Here is a 13,791-nt window from a genome sequence, read left to right as displayed (position 1 = left end):
CATGCATCTGATGAAGTGGGCTGTAGCCCACGAAAGCTTATGCTCAAATAAATTTGTTAATCTCTAAGGTGCCACAAGTACTCTTTAAAACAAAAAAAATTTTTTGTGAGTTTAAATACCAGATGGACCTGATATGCTCCCAGTATACTTTAATATTGGATGATCAAAGTAGTACAGACCTGCTGTAGCATTAGCAAAGTGGGAGCAAGGTCAGACCATGGGTAGATCTTTGAAGCTGCAAGCTTTTTTTTTAATTATACAGTGAGGACCAACCAGATCTCACTCATTTGGGCAACATTTTAAAGCAAGTTTTAAAGATTTCCATATGGCAATGAAGAATTTGTAAAGTACTAGTACAGTGGTGACAGAAAATGGGGTAATACATTATTTGAAAATGGGTAGGAAAATCTAACAGTGGAATGAGCATGATCACTTGACAGCAAGGATAAAAAAGATCATGAATTCTGAGGAAATGGTCCTGCAGAAATGTTTAGACATTGGTGAAAAGGGGTAAATTGATTCACTTTAATACATTATTTTTATTTCACTGTTTTGTAATTCTTGTGAATGCAAAGTTGCATATATGCAAGTGAATAACTTTAAGTAATAAGTTGCTTTCTCAAGTATCACCACACTTATACTATCACTAATACCACCACACCAGTTATCAGTTTTAACAAACCTGTCAATGCTCTGAGCCTGTTAACAGAGACAGATTGGTTGCAAGAAACACAGGCAACATCACCACGGATGGGTACAAGAGAGAGAGAAGGGATAAAGTTCACTTAAGTAAAATATATCTGCAAAATCAAGCTGGGCTTATAAAGAGACTAGTCAATTATAAGTTGATTGGTAGAAGACATGCCTCACCTCAGTTTACAAGAGCTGTATGTATCATATCCATCTGTGTAATCAAACATTTATTAATAACAAACATAAAGATCTCAATTCTGCTACTCTTACTCACATTGAGGAATTACCTTGCTCTGCAAGTAGCCCCATTGCAATCAGTAGAAGGTGGCAGAATCTGGTTCTGATCTTTTGTATAAAGTTGTATTTTGTTAATTTACTATGTCTCCCTTTTGTTCTGTTTCTCTTCCTTCATTGGTTGGTTCTTTCTGCTATATACACAAGGATTGGAGTATATAGCAGAATCTTTTCAGTGTCTTTTCTCTTTCTGTTATGTTTTCTCATTTTAAATTAATCTCCTTTCCTTCCCTTGTGTTCTGTTAATGTCTACCTTCTTGTCTGATTTTTTTCCCTCACTTCCCTCCTTCAATATCTCTCCTGATTGTTTTACTAGCTCATAGGGTAGAGTGGGGCTAAATCATGAAAGGCCTGAAAGACTAGAATCTTGAATCAGGGTGTTGAGGTGAAGTAGGAGCCAGTGGAGGGACTCTCAGAGGGTATATCTACATGGCCATTAAAAACCCACGGTTGGTCCTGCCTGCTGACTCAGGCTTACACTAAGGAGCTGTTTAATTGCAGCATAGATAGTTTGGAATCAGGCTGCAGCTCAAGCTCCAGGGCCTTCCCATCTCACAGAGCTCTGCAGCCCAGGCTTGAGCCTGAGCCCGAGCCCAAACATCTACACCACAATTAAACAGCCCCTTAGTCCACGCCCTGTAAGTCTGAGTCAGCTGGCATAGGCCAGCGGTGTAGGTTTTTAAGTGCTGTGTAGACATACCCAGAGGAGGCTGTTGTGGTCAGGAGTGTGAGACCAGGAAAATCATCTTGGCAACAGCATTCTGAATAGACTTGAGTCAAGCAAGGTTGCAGTACACAAAGTCCTAAATGAGGAGGTTGCAGCGGTTAAAATGGAAACTGTGTGGTGAAAGAGTTCCAGCTGTGTGGACAAAGAAAAGGCCAGAATGTGAGGATCCACCTAGAGGACACAGATGACATCCACATTACAGGCTTGAGCAACAGTGAGGCTGGTGGTGGTGGTGGCTAGAGGTTTGGAGAAGGAAGAGAATGGACAGGAAAAGTTCAAGAGCCCAATTTTGGCCATGTTGATTTTAACATAACATCTGGACATTGACAAAGCCTGAGATAGCTCATTAGAAAAACAAACTAGATTTCTGAGTCATTGGCACACTGATAGTAGTCAGTCATGCTTCCACATAAGAGCACTCAATGTATGTCTACTCTGAAATAATAAACTCATGGCTAGCGCAGACTGCAGGGCTATAAAACAGAGTAGACATTTGGGCTTGGGCTGGAGCCCAGGCTTTTGAACCTGGAATTCCAGAGCCTGGGCTCCAGCCTGAGCCCAAACGTGTATGCTGCAATTTTATAGCCCCAAGAGCCATCTGATACCAGCCACCTGTGGGTATTTTTTTATTGCAGTGTAGATGTACCCTGTGTGACATTAGGCTCCAAATTCCAACATTAAAAGGTGACTTAAGCACTTAGTACCTGAGTCTTATTGAGACTCAATAGATAAGTCATAATTTGCTCTGTTGAAAGTGGGAGTGACCCACCAAAAACAACCCCACAGACTTTTTTGGGATTGAAATATAAATCCCAAAAATTTCCATGTGTTTGGAATACAATTTCACAATTTACTTTTTTCAGTATTTTTATTTTACTGTATATTTTGCACCCATTTTAAAAATACTTATACTGTACTGAGGGAAACTTTGCTAGCCAAATTATTTTTATTATATATATATAATTTTAATCACAGTAGCCATTTTAAGTTTTAAATGACTAAATGTATGCAAATATGGTATCAAATGTACATAAACTGAAAAATTATGGATCTAATCCTTCAGCCCTTGTTCAGGCAAGTGACTTTAAATTAAATGGAAGACTTTTTCTAAAACACAGGGTTCTCCCACTATAAACTCAAATGTTCTCAATTCTATAAAAGGTTCTCAATTCTATAAAATAAAAGCAAGCTGGGTAAGGATTCCTAGAGAAAAGGGCTAGTTTTTATGCTGACACAGTCTATTGGCATGTGTACTTTTTTAATAGTTGTATAGGCATCTAGACTTGGATAGATGCTTCTAATGTATCTAAGTAAATAATGTGGGTGATTATGTATTTAAGCTCACTAATCAAATATGGACACAGAACATCCTGTTCAAGATTAAAAATGATCATATGGCCAACAGCTCAAACTTATATGGATCCTATTTTACTAAAGTAATAGCATGACAAATCACACTTTGCACTATTTTCAGAGTACTAATAAACTAGGATTATATATACTTCTCCTGCTCTTTTCCCCAATAAAGGATCGTTTTTGGAAAAAGTCAAGTAGTTAGGAAAAAAAGAGTACATCCCTAAACTAGCCAGTTTTAAAGGGAACAGTTTGATATATCAAAATTGAGACTTGACTGTTTTCTGCTCAGATAGGAAATAAGATTTCATGATCTGTCACTATTGGTAAGATATGGCATAGAACTTCAGCTACTAGCTGTCTAGCTATTTTCCTTCCAGCTTCATCTGTTACAAGATCTCTGTATACTATGCTGAAGCTGGAGAAGAGAATTAAGAGTCACTGTGACAGTCTACTTTGATCATCATCCTGTTCCTATTACGCTTCTGGCGTTTAGCGCAGCAACAAACCGCCTCCACTCCTGTTTCTGGCAAGTCTTTCAATGGCTCCCCAGCTGTGCCATGGGTTTTTCAGCTTGGCTTCCACAGTTCTTCACCATGTTATTTTTGGGTAGCCTCATTTTCACTTGTCTTCAAGTGTCTATCTTATTGCTACTCTGGTGATGGAACCAGTTTCCATCCAAAGCATATAACCGATCCGTCTCCAATGCCTCCTGACAATGATGGCGCTCAGATCCTCTTGCCTGCACTGGGTCAGTGGAGGACATAATTATAATGACCTAGCTCTAGAAGAACTAGACCTTTGACAATGTTTGGTTGGTAACACAGTATTCTTCCCTACATTAATTTGAAATGGCAGTGATTCCTTCAGCCTCTGAAGGCAGATACTGTCTCAAAAGGTCCATTTTTCCACTCAAAAGGTGTGACCCAACCTCAGACTGAAGGACAGTTTTTACTGCAAGGGTATAATCCTCATCCCTTTCATGGGTGCCAGGTTTTGGTGGTGCCCCAAATGCATCCCAAGCAGTGCCATCCCTGTCCACAGGTTGGACTGACCCCCGCACTGTGGGGCGCCCCATGCCTCAGGGAGATACAGGGTTTAGGGTGGCCTGGGAAGTTAACAGGGAGCTTGGCACCAGCAGCGAGTAACCTGCCCCCAGCCCCTGCTGCTCTGCCAGTTCCTGGCATCCCCTGGACTGGCACCTTATGAAGCAGGGGGCCCCCAAAAGTGCAGAGTCCAGGGAGGTTGCCCTAGTCCAACCTAGGGACAGCAGGACAGCTCTGAAAATTTAAACCCAAACATTGGTGGAGCTGGGCTCACGTTCTTGACTATCGATGCAGCACTGGCATCCTGGGCCCATGTAAGTTGTTGCCTATGATCCTTTCTGCATCTCTTTCCCACCTGAAAATAGAAGTAAAAATTGCTAGCTCTGTGCAGGTAGCCAGAAGCTACTTGGAAAAAGTACCAAGGTACAGTAGTAGCCATGATATTGTGAGAAGTCTTCCTCAATAGCATTTTAATCGCTCAGGCCTGAACGATTAAACGAAGAAAACTGAATGTCCCCCATTTACTATGAGAGCAATGACAAATGTTTGTAGAAAACAAAGCTACTCACCCCTGGTTTAGGTTGGTCAGACTCTCAAACTTTTAAGGTGAACCTACCCCAGTTTTTGAGCATTTGTTCAATTTTCAACAAATCTAGGTGTGTTTATGGGTTTGGGTGGAAACCAAGCAAACAGAGACAATAAATCGGGTAAACAAGCTGATTCTTGCTTTGATGTTTGAGGTTTATTTGAAATGGAAACACAGAGGAACCTCAACAAGCAGAAACATTTAAGCAAAGTAAAGAAAGTTTTGCAGATCATAACTTGTTATTATCCAGGCCTTCCAGAGAAATCACTAAACTCTCATACAAATACACAAGGTTAAAAAAAGACAAAAGATGAAAATCTGATTCCCCTCTAGAGCGCTACTGGTGTCCTCATTTAACTGCCGAGGTTTAGCTACTCAACCGCAGGCCTCCTGGAAGAATAAACATTCATTGTCTGGGCTCCCCAAGGCAACCCCTCCACCCGCTGGACTGAAATTAGAACAAAGTCAGGCAAAAGGTCACGGATGGAAAGAGCGCAATTACGTGCCCTTTTCACCGCAGCTAACTGTCCAATTTCCTCAACAGACCTCAGCTGCAGGACGGCTCCCACCACCGAAGGGGCTGCTGCACTGCAGTTCTGCCCACCTCCCCCAATGCCCCTTATGTAATCAGGTCTGTGGTCTTCTTGTATGTGAGTGTCGGTGCGTTCCAGATCCACTTTTCTGTGCCTGAGAGAGAAATAAATCCCCAGAGGGGGAAGGGGCGGACTTCGCTTGGGGAGCACCTCTGCCTTAACTCTCTGCACACGTAGTTCTAACGCGCCCTGGCACGTGGAAGGAGAGGGTCCCCGCTACCCAAACGGTTGCTAAGGAAAGCAAGCAAGCCAGGGACCAAGGCAGCTTTTCCTCTCCAAGAGGGCCCCCGCCACAGCGCCGTCTCCTGAGCGCTCGCTGCACCGAGGCGCGAGGGGGAGAAAGGCGAAGTCATGGAACCGGGGGGCAAGCGGCCCGTGGAATGAAAGGACGGACACCCCGGGAGCCCCGCTCGCAGTCTCCTTGCCCCGCCTCCCTCTTATAACTTCATCCTCGCCCATCCCCCTCTCCGACTTCCTCTCTCCCGCAACCCCTCCTCCTTCCCCCCACCTCCCCATCTCTTCCCGCTGCACCTCTCCCTCCTCCCCCCCCCGTTCTCAGCCCCTCCTCTTCCCCACCCATCTCCCCCTGGCTGCAGCCCCGCGCCCTCCTTGCTGCGCTCCCACGTGCTGGGAGCTGCGCTCTGCTCCCCGCTGACTGACAGGCAGGCGGCCGCCCTGCCTCAAAACCCTTCAGCGCCTCGCATCCTTCAGCTCGCTCCTCCGCAGAGCAGCACTCCAGCCGGCGGCTGCAGCGTCCGGGGCCCCTTCACCTTCCTGGCTTCGCCGCCTCTCCAGGATCCGTCTGTCAAACCGCCTGCTCCTCGGCCGGGATTGCTCTGCGCTCGGTGCAGCCTGGCTTTGCCCTAGTGACTCCTGGAGGTGCCGGGAGCTTCGCGGGGCCGGGCTGAAGCTCACCTCGGTCCCAGCTCTTTTGTAAATACGAAGCGCGTTGCGGAGCGATGCAGCGTGGAGCCCGCGGCGCCCCGGCGCGTGCTCCCCCCGCGGCTTGCTGAAGGCGCTTTGGAAGAGGCGGCTGCAGCACCGTCCCTCCCGGGCAGGGAAAGAAGGAGCAGCGGCACCCCAGCTGCCGAGCGCTGCGGCCTGAAGACGCCCGCCGAGTGGAAGTTTAATTATTTTGCACCTGGCCTCCCTCCTGCTCGGGTTTTGCAGTTGTCTAGTCGCAGGATGGGGAGACGGCGCGGGCTTTGCCCGCAGCTTTATTGCTTGTGGCTGGGCTGTGTCGTGCTGTGGGTGCAGGGAGCAGCCGGGCAGCAAAAGCAACAGCAGGTCCGGCCCGTGGGGGGATCAGACGCCATCCACCCAACCTCGGAGAATCGGGAGGACGGAGCAGGGGCCGCAACCAGCCGGGTCCGCAGGAGAGGCCAGCAGGATGTGCTCAGGGGGTAGGAAGCACTTCACCGCAAACGCGCTAACATGCAGCTCACAGCTCCTGCACACAATGCAGCATAGCCACCCCAGAGCAGCCCCTTCCCGCTCACCTCTCTGCAACACAGCGCCACAAGCACTTCCATGCAGTCCACAAGCAGCTCCATGTAACCCCCACAACTACACCGATACATGCCGCCATCCCTCCAGGCAGTCCACAGCCCCAGGCAAGCCCTATTCCCCAACACCTCAGTGGAATCCCCACACCGCTACCTTCGCACAATTCACAGTGGTCTCCATGGAACCTCTCCCCACTTCAAAACCGCAACCGGTGGCTCTTGTTTTGTCTTCTTCACACATGACATTTCCTTTAGACTCATAACTACAATTCAGTGTCGTTTTAATTCTAGATTTTGGCCACGATTTTAAAAAATAGCCTCTTAGATACTGTGATTATGTTTGAAAATAGTTATTTGCACGTGGAGGTAAATGTGAAAAAGTGGTGCTATTAACAAGTAACAAATACTGCTTCAATTTTGTGATCATTGGCCTTAAAAAAAAGCCTTAAAAAAACTTTTGAGTTAGGCTCTGTTTTGCATGTTAAACGATGTGCTTGCAAAAGAGGATCGTTTTGTTTGGTTTGAGGAGGAATTTTGGTTTAAGGTAGTGGTGGAAGGTGCTTTTTCTTTGATTTCTTTTTTTATTTGGAGGGAGGGGAGTTGTTTGCTTTTGTTTAGCAGTTCATACAGTTTTTGTTTTGTTGTACGTGGGCTGTAGATTATTTCCTTACTGCATATGGAAAGGCACATCCAGGTTTTTTACAATGACTGACATTTTTGTGTGCACATTTATTTGTATGTATGTGACAGACCAAACGTATGTGGCTCTAGATTCCACTCCTACTGTTGCCCTGGATGGAAAACGCTCCCTGGAGGAAATCAGTGTATTGTTCGTAAGTGTCTGGCTTTTGGTTTTTACATTCTCATAGGAAATAATTTTCTCTGAATTTTTCTGCTGCATCCGGTATAAGATAGTGGAATATATCTTGTAATTCATTTTGGCAAGTTCAGACTCCTAGGTTACACTTCAAAAATGAAATGATAGATTTAGTGGCTCACAGTTCCTATAATGGAAACCTTAGGAATGCCCCAAATAAAATACAGTAATTTGCCAAGAGACATGGATCAATTTAGTTTTAAAAAAATCGTAAATTAAGTGATCAATGCTGAAAAAAAATATCAAGCAAATGGGATCTGAAGTTTTCTAAAACTTCTGTGGTAAATTTGGAATTGCAATATAATGATACGATAGGAAACTTTTTATTATCCAGGTGTGTTCACTTATTTTCCTGCTTGTCATTTTTAGTTATGTTTTAATAGTTATAAAGCATGGAGGCCCAATGATTATTGCTCTGGTCATGCTAAATTTTGTGCTGATAGATCTGGCTATTGTTGAAATAGTTTGGCAAAAAAAAGGAGTCTGCTGAGTAGTCTACTTAAGAGAAATTACCTCCCTAAAAAGGAAATATAAAATTTAAGGGTTTTTGTCTGTTTAAATTACTGTCCATTTTAGAAGTGTGCTTTTTGCTCTTTGAACTTCAGCTTTAATGAAAACTGCACCTACTCATCCTACTCTTTGACTAGCTTGGGTTACTTTCTTATCTAATAAATACATAAAATTTTGCAGTTCAAGAACACATTGCTCTCCAGTTCTGCTGTGATGTGCTTTGTAATGCCTCCTCTAACAAATCAGACATTCAGTGGGGGATGGGAGGAAAATCTATTGGCTTATAGAAGTTAGAGATGGAAAGACCTGCCATGTCATTGAGGCCATTCCCTTGGCAGCACATGACTACTGGCTTTCTCACTTTGGTTTATTTTACATAGTTAAGTCAGTTTTGTTAACATTATCTCCAACTATGCCAGATATTCTTCATCTTAGGTTTACCTTAATGTTTTACAGGCAAAGAAAGGATAATTACAAATTCAGAAGACAGCAATACCAAACTAGCTGTTGAATAATAGGAGCGCCTGAGTGTGCTTAATTCTGTTTTTGTGGTTAATGGTTGATTCTGAAAGTTACTTTAATGTAAATTTTATGAACAGCATGTAAGGACAAATTTTAAATTCTCATTGTAATCTCTAAAAATCTGCCCAGTAGTACATACTAAGGGCCTGATCCTAGAATCTATTCACAAGCTAAATTCGAATTTGACTTGTGTGACTTATTTGCTCAAAGGACCCTATCCTACTCCCACTGAACTCAGGATAAAAGTCCTGTTGACCTCAGTGGTGCAGAAATTGGGCCAAAATGACTACGAGATTGGGTAAATGTCTTGTATATGATGCTGTTTTTAATAGATGTTTTTGATTATGAAATAGTTTAGGAACACATTTCTACATTCATACTCTGCTTATGTTGTGACCAGAGACTCCTTTAGAACACTTTGTAGTTACAGCCTTTTCTGTTCAAACTAAATGGCTACTCCGCTAGCTGTACCCAATGGAGATTCATCTTGTTCCAGCAAAGAGTTCTTTTGCCTATATAGCTTGTACCAGTTCCCCAAATGAAATAAGCTTTGTGGTTTTTTTGGTTTTTTGTTTTTGGTTTTGTTTTGTTTTGTTTTGTTGTTTGCCAATATAAATGCACCTACATTGGGGCTTTTTGCCAGTTTTAAAAAACGTAAAGAATCATGCCCTAACCAACCAACATGATTATACTGTGAAAAGTTTCTAGTGTAGACTTGGCCTTACTCAGGAAATTGAGCCGGCCCATTTTTCTGTGGGTTAATAAATGACTTAAAAAATCAACTCTGGGTCTCTGGTGTTGGCCATGTATTACATTCAGATGCCTGACTCTTGCTTTTCAGTTAGACAATTAAAAAGGATTCTGTTTTGTTTTGTTTTTGTTTTTTGCATTAATCAAGGCAGTGCTACTAATTTTAACCAAACAGTGAATTCAAGTGAATTCTCTCTTCCTCTCCACTCCAATGGGAATTTCTTCAATGATCTTTTTTCCAAATCTGCCCCGTTAGATAGTGATATTTGTTCAGCTTCTCTACCCACAACTCCTATAAAAGAGTTGGTGTATATATATTCCGATTTTTGAATATCAGACTCAAAATGTCCTCTTTCTGAGTCTACTGGAATGATGAAGATGAATAAGTTTTCTGTGAAGAAAATCTGTTCAAGGTTTTTGTTGTGGTAACTGTCTGAGGACAGTAAAGAGGAAGAAGCATGTGTTTATGGCTCAAATGGCACCTGAAGACTCCTTTGCCAACAAGGTTTTCGTTCTGCTTTATTTTTAATTTGGTTTTGCTGTTATATTGCTATGATGTCAGGTTAGGAGCTGAACTCTCTCTGCTTAGATATCTTGGAAAAGAGTCTCTTGAGGTGGAACTATTTAGTTTACCCATCCCAATTCTTGGGAAACCATGAGAAGCCTATTTACTGATAATGTGTCAGGTGGAATTTAGCCTGGGGTTTATATGAATGAGGAGGATTAGTTGAATTTTTGGTAGGCTAGATTAACAATTTGTCATGTATTCCTCGAAAAGAGTTAATTTCAGCACATATTAACTGAGACATCACACTGCATTGCAACTTCTGTCTAAAAGCGTTTATCAGTTTAGAAACTATAATCCGGTTATTTGGTTGCAAGGTCTCTGAGTACTTCTGTCATTTTGTAATGAATGTATCCAATTATAGAGATACTGTATATAACATTTTTCTGAATCAAATTCATTGAAGTTTAGGTCAGCAGAAGGTAAGGTTGTGCAAGGACAACATATTCATAGATGGAAGCGAGAGGTTTTTGATGTCCCTCTGTGGTGCACCAGGTAACCAACTGAAGAGAGGTGTCCAATGGTCTGCAAATGTGAGCTAGGGATTGTGTGACTTTAATAGAGAATTTCAAGGAGCACATGTGAAAAATCGTGCCTAGTTTGGCTTTGATAAGGAGCTTCTATTTTCAGGGGAAAGGTGTTAAGAAAGTTGATAAGTCTCCTAGAGAGAACGTATTTTCTTGCTCCATTAGCCAAGTAAATAATATACTTTATTTTTGTTTTGATAAGAAAGTTAGATTTCTTCTCATTTCATTAACATTTTTTCTTAAGTCTGAACCCAGGATACAAAATTCTAGGACAGATGCAGTTCCTGTCTGGGCTTTCTTAGGTAGGGGCTTGGAAAGCAATGTTGCACACTAAAAATTTCCGTTGTATTCTTCCATCAGGAAGAACAGGGTTTCTGTCTCTTTCCCACTCCCACAAAACTAGTGGAGGTGTTAGGCCTTCAGAGCATGTGGGTCTCCCAAGAACCATGGGGGCTGAGGTCATCTACAGTTGAACTCTGCATGTGTACTGTCTCCTATGATAACTTGTTCTTCAGTGGTGTTTGTGTGGGGTGCTGGCTCCACTAATGTTCTGGGGCTTGTACAACCCCCCCGCAACACTTATATGGCCTTAATCAGGACAGAGTTCAGGATTTGGCCCTTAGCATTTTCATGCTTCTATAGTTGTTCTGTGAGTGGAACATCCATTAGAGTCAGCGGGGAAATATGCGTGCATGAAGATAGCAATAGATGGTTAATATTAGCACAGCCCATTACATAACATGTACGTACTGCCCAGAGAATTTCATAAAACTACCGTCCTAATGACAGTATGGAAGTGTTTGTGTGTTTGCCTGATTTCATTAATTCTTTATAGGAAGGTTTATTTAATGGGATAATATCACATCTGATATGAACCACTGTCCTTCCTCAAAAGGTCAGCTTGAGTTTTAAAATCTGTCTTTAATCAGGAAAGGTAAGTAATTCTCCACAATGAGGTCTGAAATCATTTTTAAATTAACATTTTTTAAAATACATGACCCAAACAAAACCCATCCAATAACCTGAATTTGTAATATGTAGTGCTTTTGTTTTGAGAGGGCATCATGTGCAGTCACATCTCAGTTTCCTACTTGGACTGTCTTTAGGTCATTCTGTCTAAAACTTATAGTTTTTACTCTATTCTATTGCCTGTTTTGGAGGCTGTTGTTTCTAATTAGGAAAAAAAGTGTTGTTTGTTTGTTTTTGTTTTCCATTTTAAGACTACTATTTGGAGAGTTATATTTTGGTCCTTTCTATCTTCAGAGTGTTGCTTTGAATTTGATCACAGAAATGATTTACCAAAAATCAACTCTTTCTACTATTTTTGAGGGTTTTTTTTGGCATATATCTAACATACTGTTTAACTGCATCTCTGAATTAAGCAATTTTCTGGCTTGGTTCAAGGCATGCATGTTTTCTGACTTAATTTATTGTTTGAAAGAAAAGTATGAGTTTGGTTCATTAACCTGCATTTCTTTTATAACTTAATTCTGAAAACATTGCTATTCACTGTCTTCTTAAATGCTTTCTTCCACAGCAATTTGTAGAAATAGTTGTGGTGATGGATTTTGTTCCCGTCCTAATATGTGCACTTGCTCCAGTGGACAAATATCACCTACCTGTGGATCAAAATCTAGTAAGGACTTAAAATATTTGCATTGCTTTTAGAGAGCTCTCTTAAACTGATCTACAATAAGCATCCATTTTTTCAAAAATACTTTAATGTATAGAACAAAAGCCTTAAAAATAGTCACCATATATACAAATATGTAATTTATACTTACTGCTTTAGTTTCATCAATAGGCCTTGCTAGCTGAGTGATATGACAAACACACATAGAGACCTTGAATACATACACATCTTGTAATACAATTTTCTAATTCCGAATTTTTGCATGAAAAGTGGGTTTCAAAATCCTTCTAGATATGTAGGTTTTGCAAGTTGTGCCATATATGATTGGAGAAGTTATTTTCCGTAGATTTTATTTTAAATGTCTTGATAATTTGTCACACAAATGTAGGCATATGTACACGTTCTTTAAATGGGTATCTCCATTCAAATGTATATTATGTGTATATGTGCTTTTGAATGACTTTACTGTTAGCCACTTTTGGAAGCCTATTATAATATTAAAATTAATTTGTGTGTGTATATGTGTTCTATTGTAGTACAACAGTGCAGTATCAGATGCATGAATGGTGGTACTTGTGCAGATGACCAATGCCAGTGCCAGAAGGGGTACATTGGAACTTACTGTGGACAACGTAAGTAACTTCTGTTTCATGCTTAAATTTGACAAGCAGGGATCAATCCTACAATCCTTGCTCATTTGAGTAGCTTGGCGTGTATAGGAGAACAAAAGAATCCAGTTCTATACATAAGGTTACATAGGCAGAGACATTGTGCCATGTCTGAGGATGTAATACAGAAGTCCCTTGCTAAGTGGACCAGATGGGGCTGCAACTATGCTACTGTCTTGAGTCCTTGAGAGGTGAGACTGTCAATAAAAGAGGAGAATTGTATAAGGTAGTCGGTAGGTAAGCAAGTAAGAGTAAGCGAATGAAGTAAAAAGAAAACATATTGAATAGCAAGAAAAAAACTATATTGGAGACATAAGTGGAAGATCATCTTAAAGAAATAATGACAGCCCCATTGTAACCTGGGCAAGGCACTGGGGAACATTCCATGGGGCAACCTTGCATGTGTCATGATATATTAGATGAATTTTCACATTTTTATGATGATTTTGGGGTACTTTTCCCATGAGAATTAGATAGTTCTAAGGGATTCTCAGTAGCAAAAGTGCTTTTTTTATTGCTTTAAAGCCTAGGGCATAAACCCTAGAGAGTCTTACTCAGGCCAGTCAATGGGAGTCGGGTTGGATCCTTGAGCACTGATCTGCAAAGAGCTGCTCATGCGCAAATCCCTGGGATTGCACAGAGCACACTGGAGGATCAGGGCTTTAGTTAGGGCTTCAGGATTTGGCCTCTAGACATAGGACTGAAAGTCACGTTTAAATTATAACATAAATATATTTAAATTAAACCTTCATTGTGTTTTGAGATTTTTAAAAAAAAAACCTTCTTCCACAAAATATTGTAATTCATCCACTGCGTGCTATAACAGCAACACAGAAGTTGCTTCATTTAATACATGGGACCAACATCTTGAGTGAAAAGTAATTCAGTTTTATAGGCCTTGATAAGAAATAAGAGCTTTATCGCGCTTCTAGATAATACTAC

The 13,791-nt window shown here is 41.5% G+C and overlaps 1 protein-coding gene across 4 annotated transcripts in view; it reads left to right on the top strand.

The window, feature by feature from the left end:
• The first annotated feature begins 5,949 nt into the window (after positions 1-5,949).
• The window catches only part of FBN2 (fibrillin 2), a 265,113-nt gene continuing 257,271 nt past the window's right edge, over positions 5,950-13,791 (top strand). For 3 of the 4 annotated variants that reach the window (XM_050945537.1, XM_050945535.1, XM_050945538.1), the window contains exons 1-4: positions 5,950-6,695; positions 7,548-7,630; positions 12,086-12,184; positions 12,718-12,813. In XM_050945537.1, the coding sequence (XP_050801494.1) occupies positions 6,478-6,695; positions 7,548-7,630; positions 12,086-12,184; positions 12,718-12,813 (496 nt within the window). In that variant the 5' untranslated portion in view covers positions 5,950-6,477. The remainder of the gene's footprint in view (positions 6,696-7,547; positions 7,631-12,085; positions 12,185-12,717; positions 12,814-13,791) is intronic. The other variant, XM_050945536.1, reaches the window with a different exon arrangement.

This window comes from Gopherus flavomarginatus, chromosome 3 (genome assembly GCF_025201925.1).
Source record: "Gopherus flavomarginatus isolate rGopFla2 chromosome 3, rGopFla2.mat.asm, whole genome shotgun sequence".
NCBI lineage: Eukaryota > Metazoa > Chordata > Testudines > Testudinidae > Gopherus > Gopherus flavomarginatus.
The sequence above is the reverse complement of the archived record's forward strand: the minus strand, read 5'-3'. Positions and strand labels throughout refer to the sequence as shown.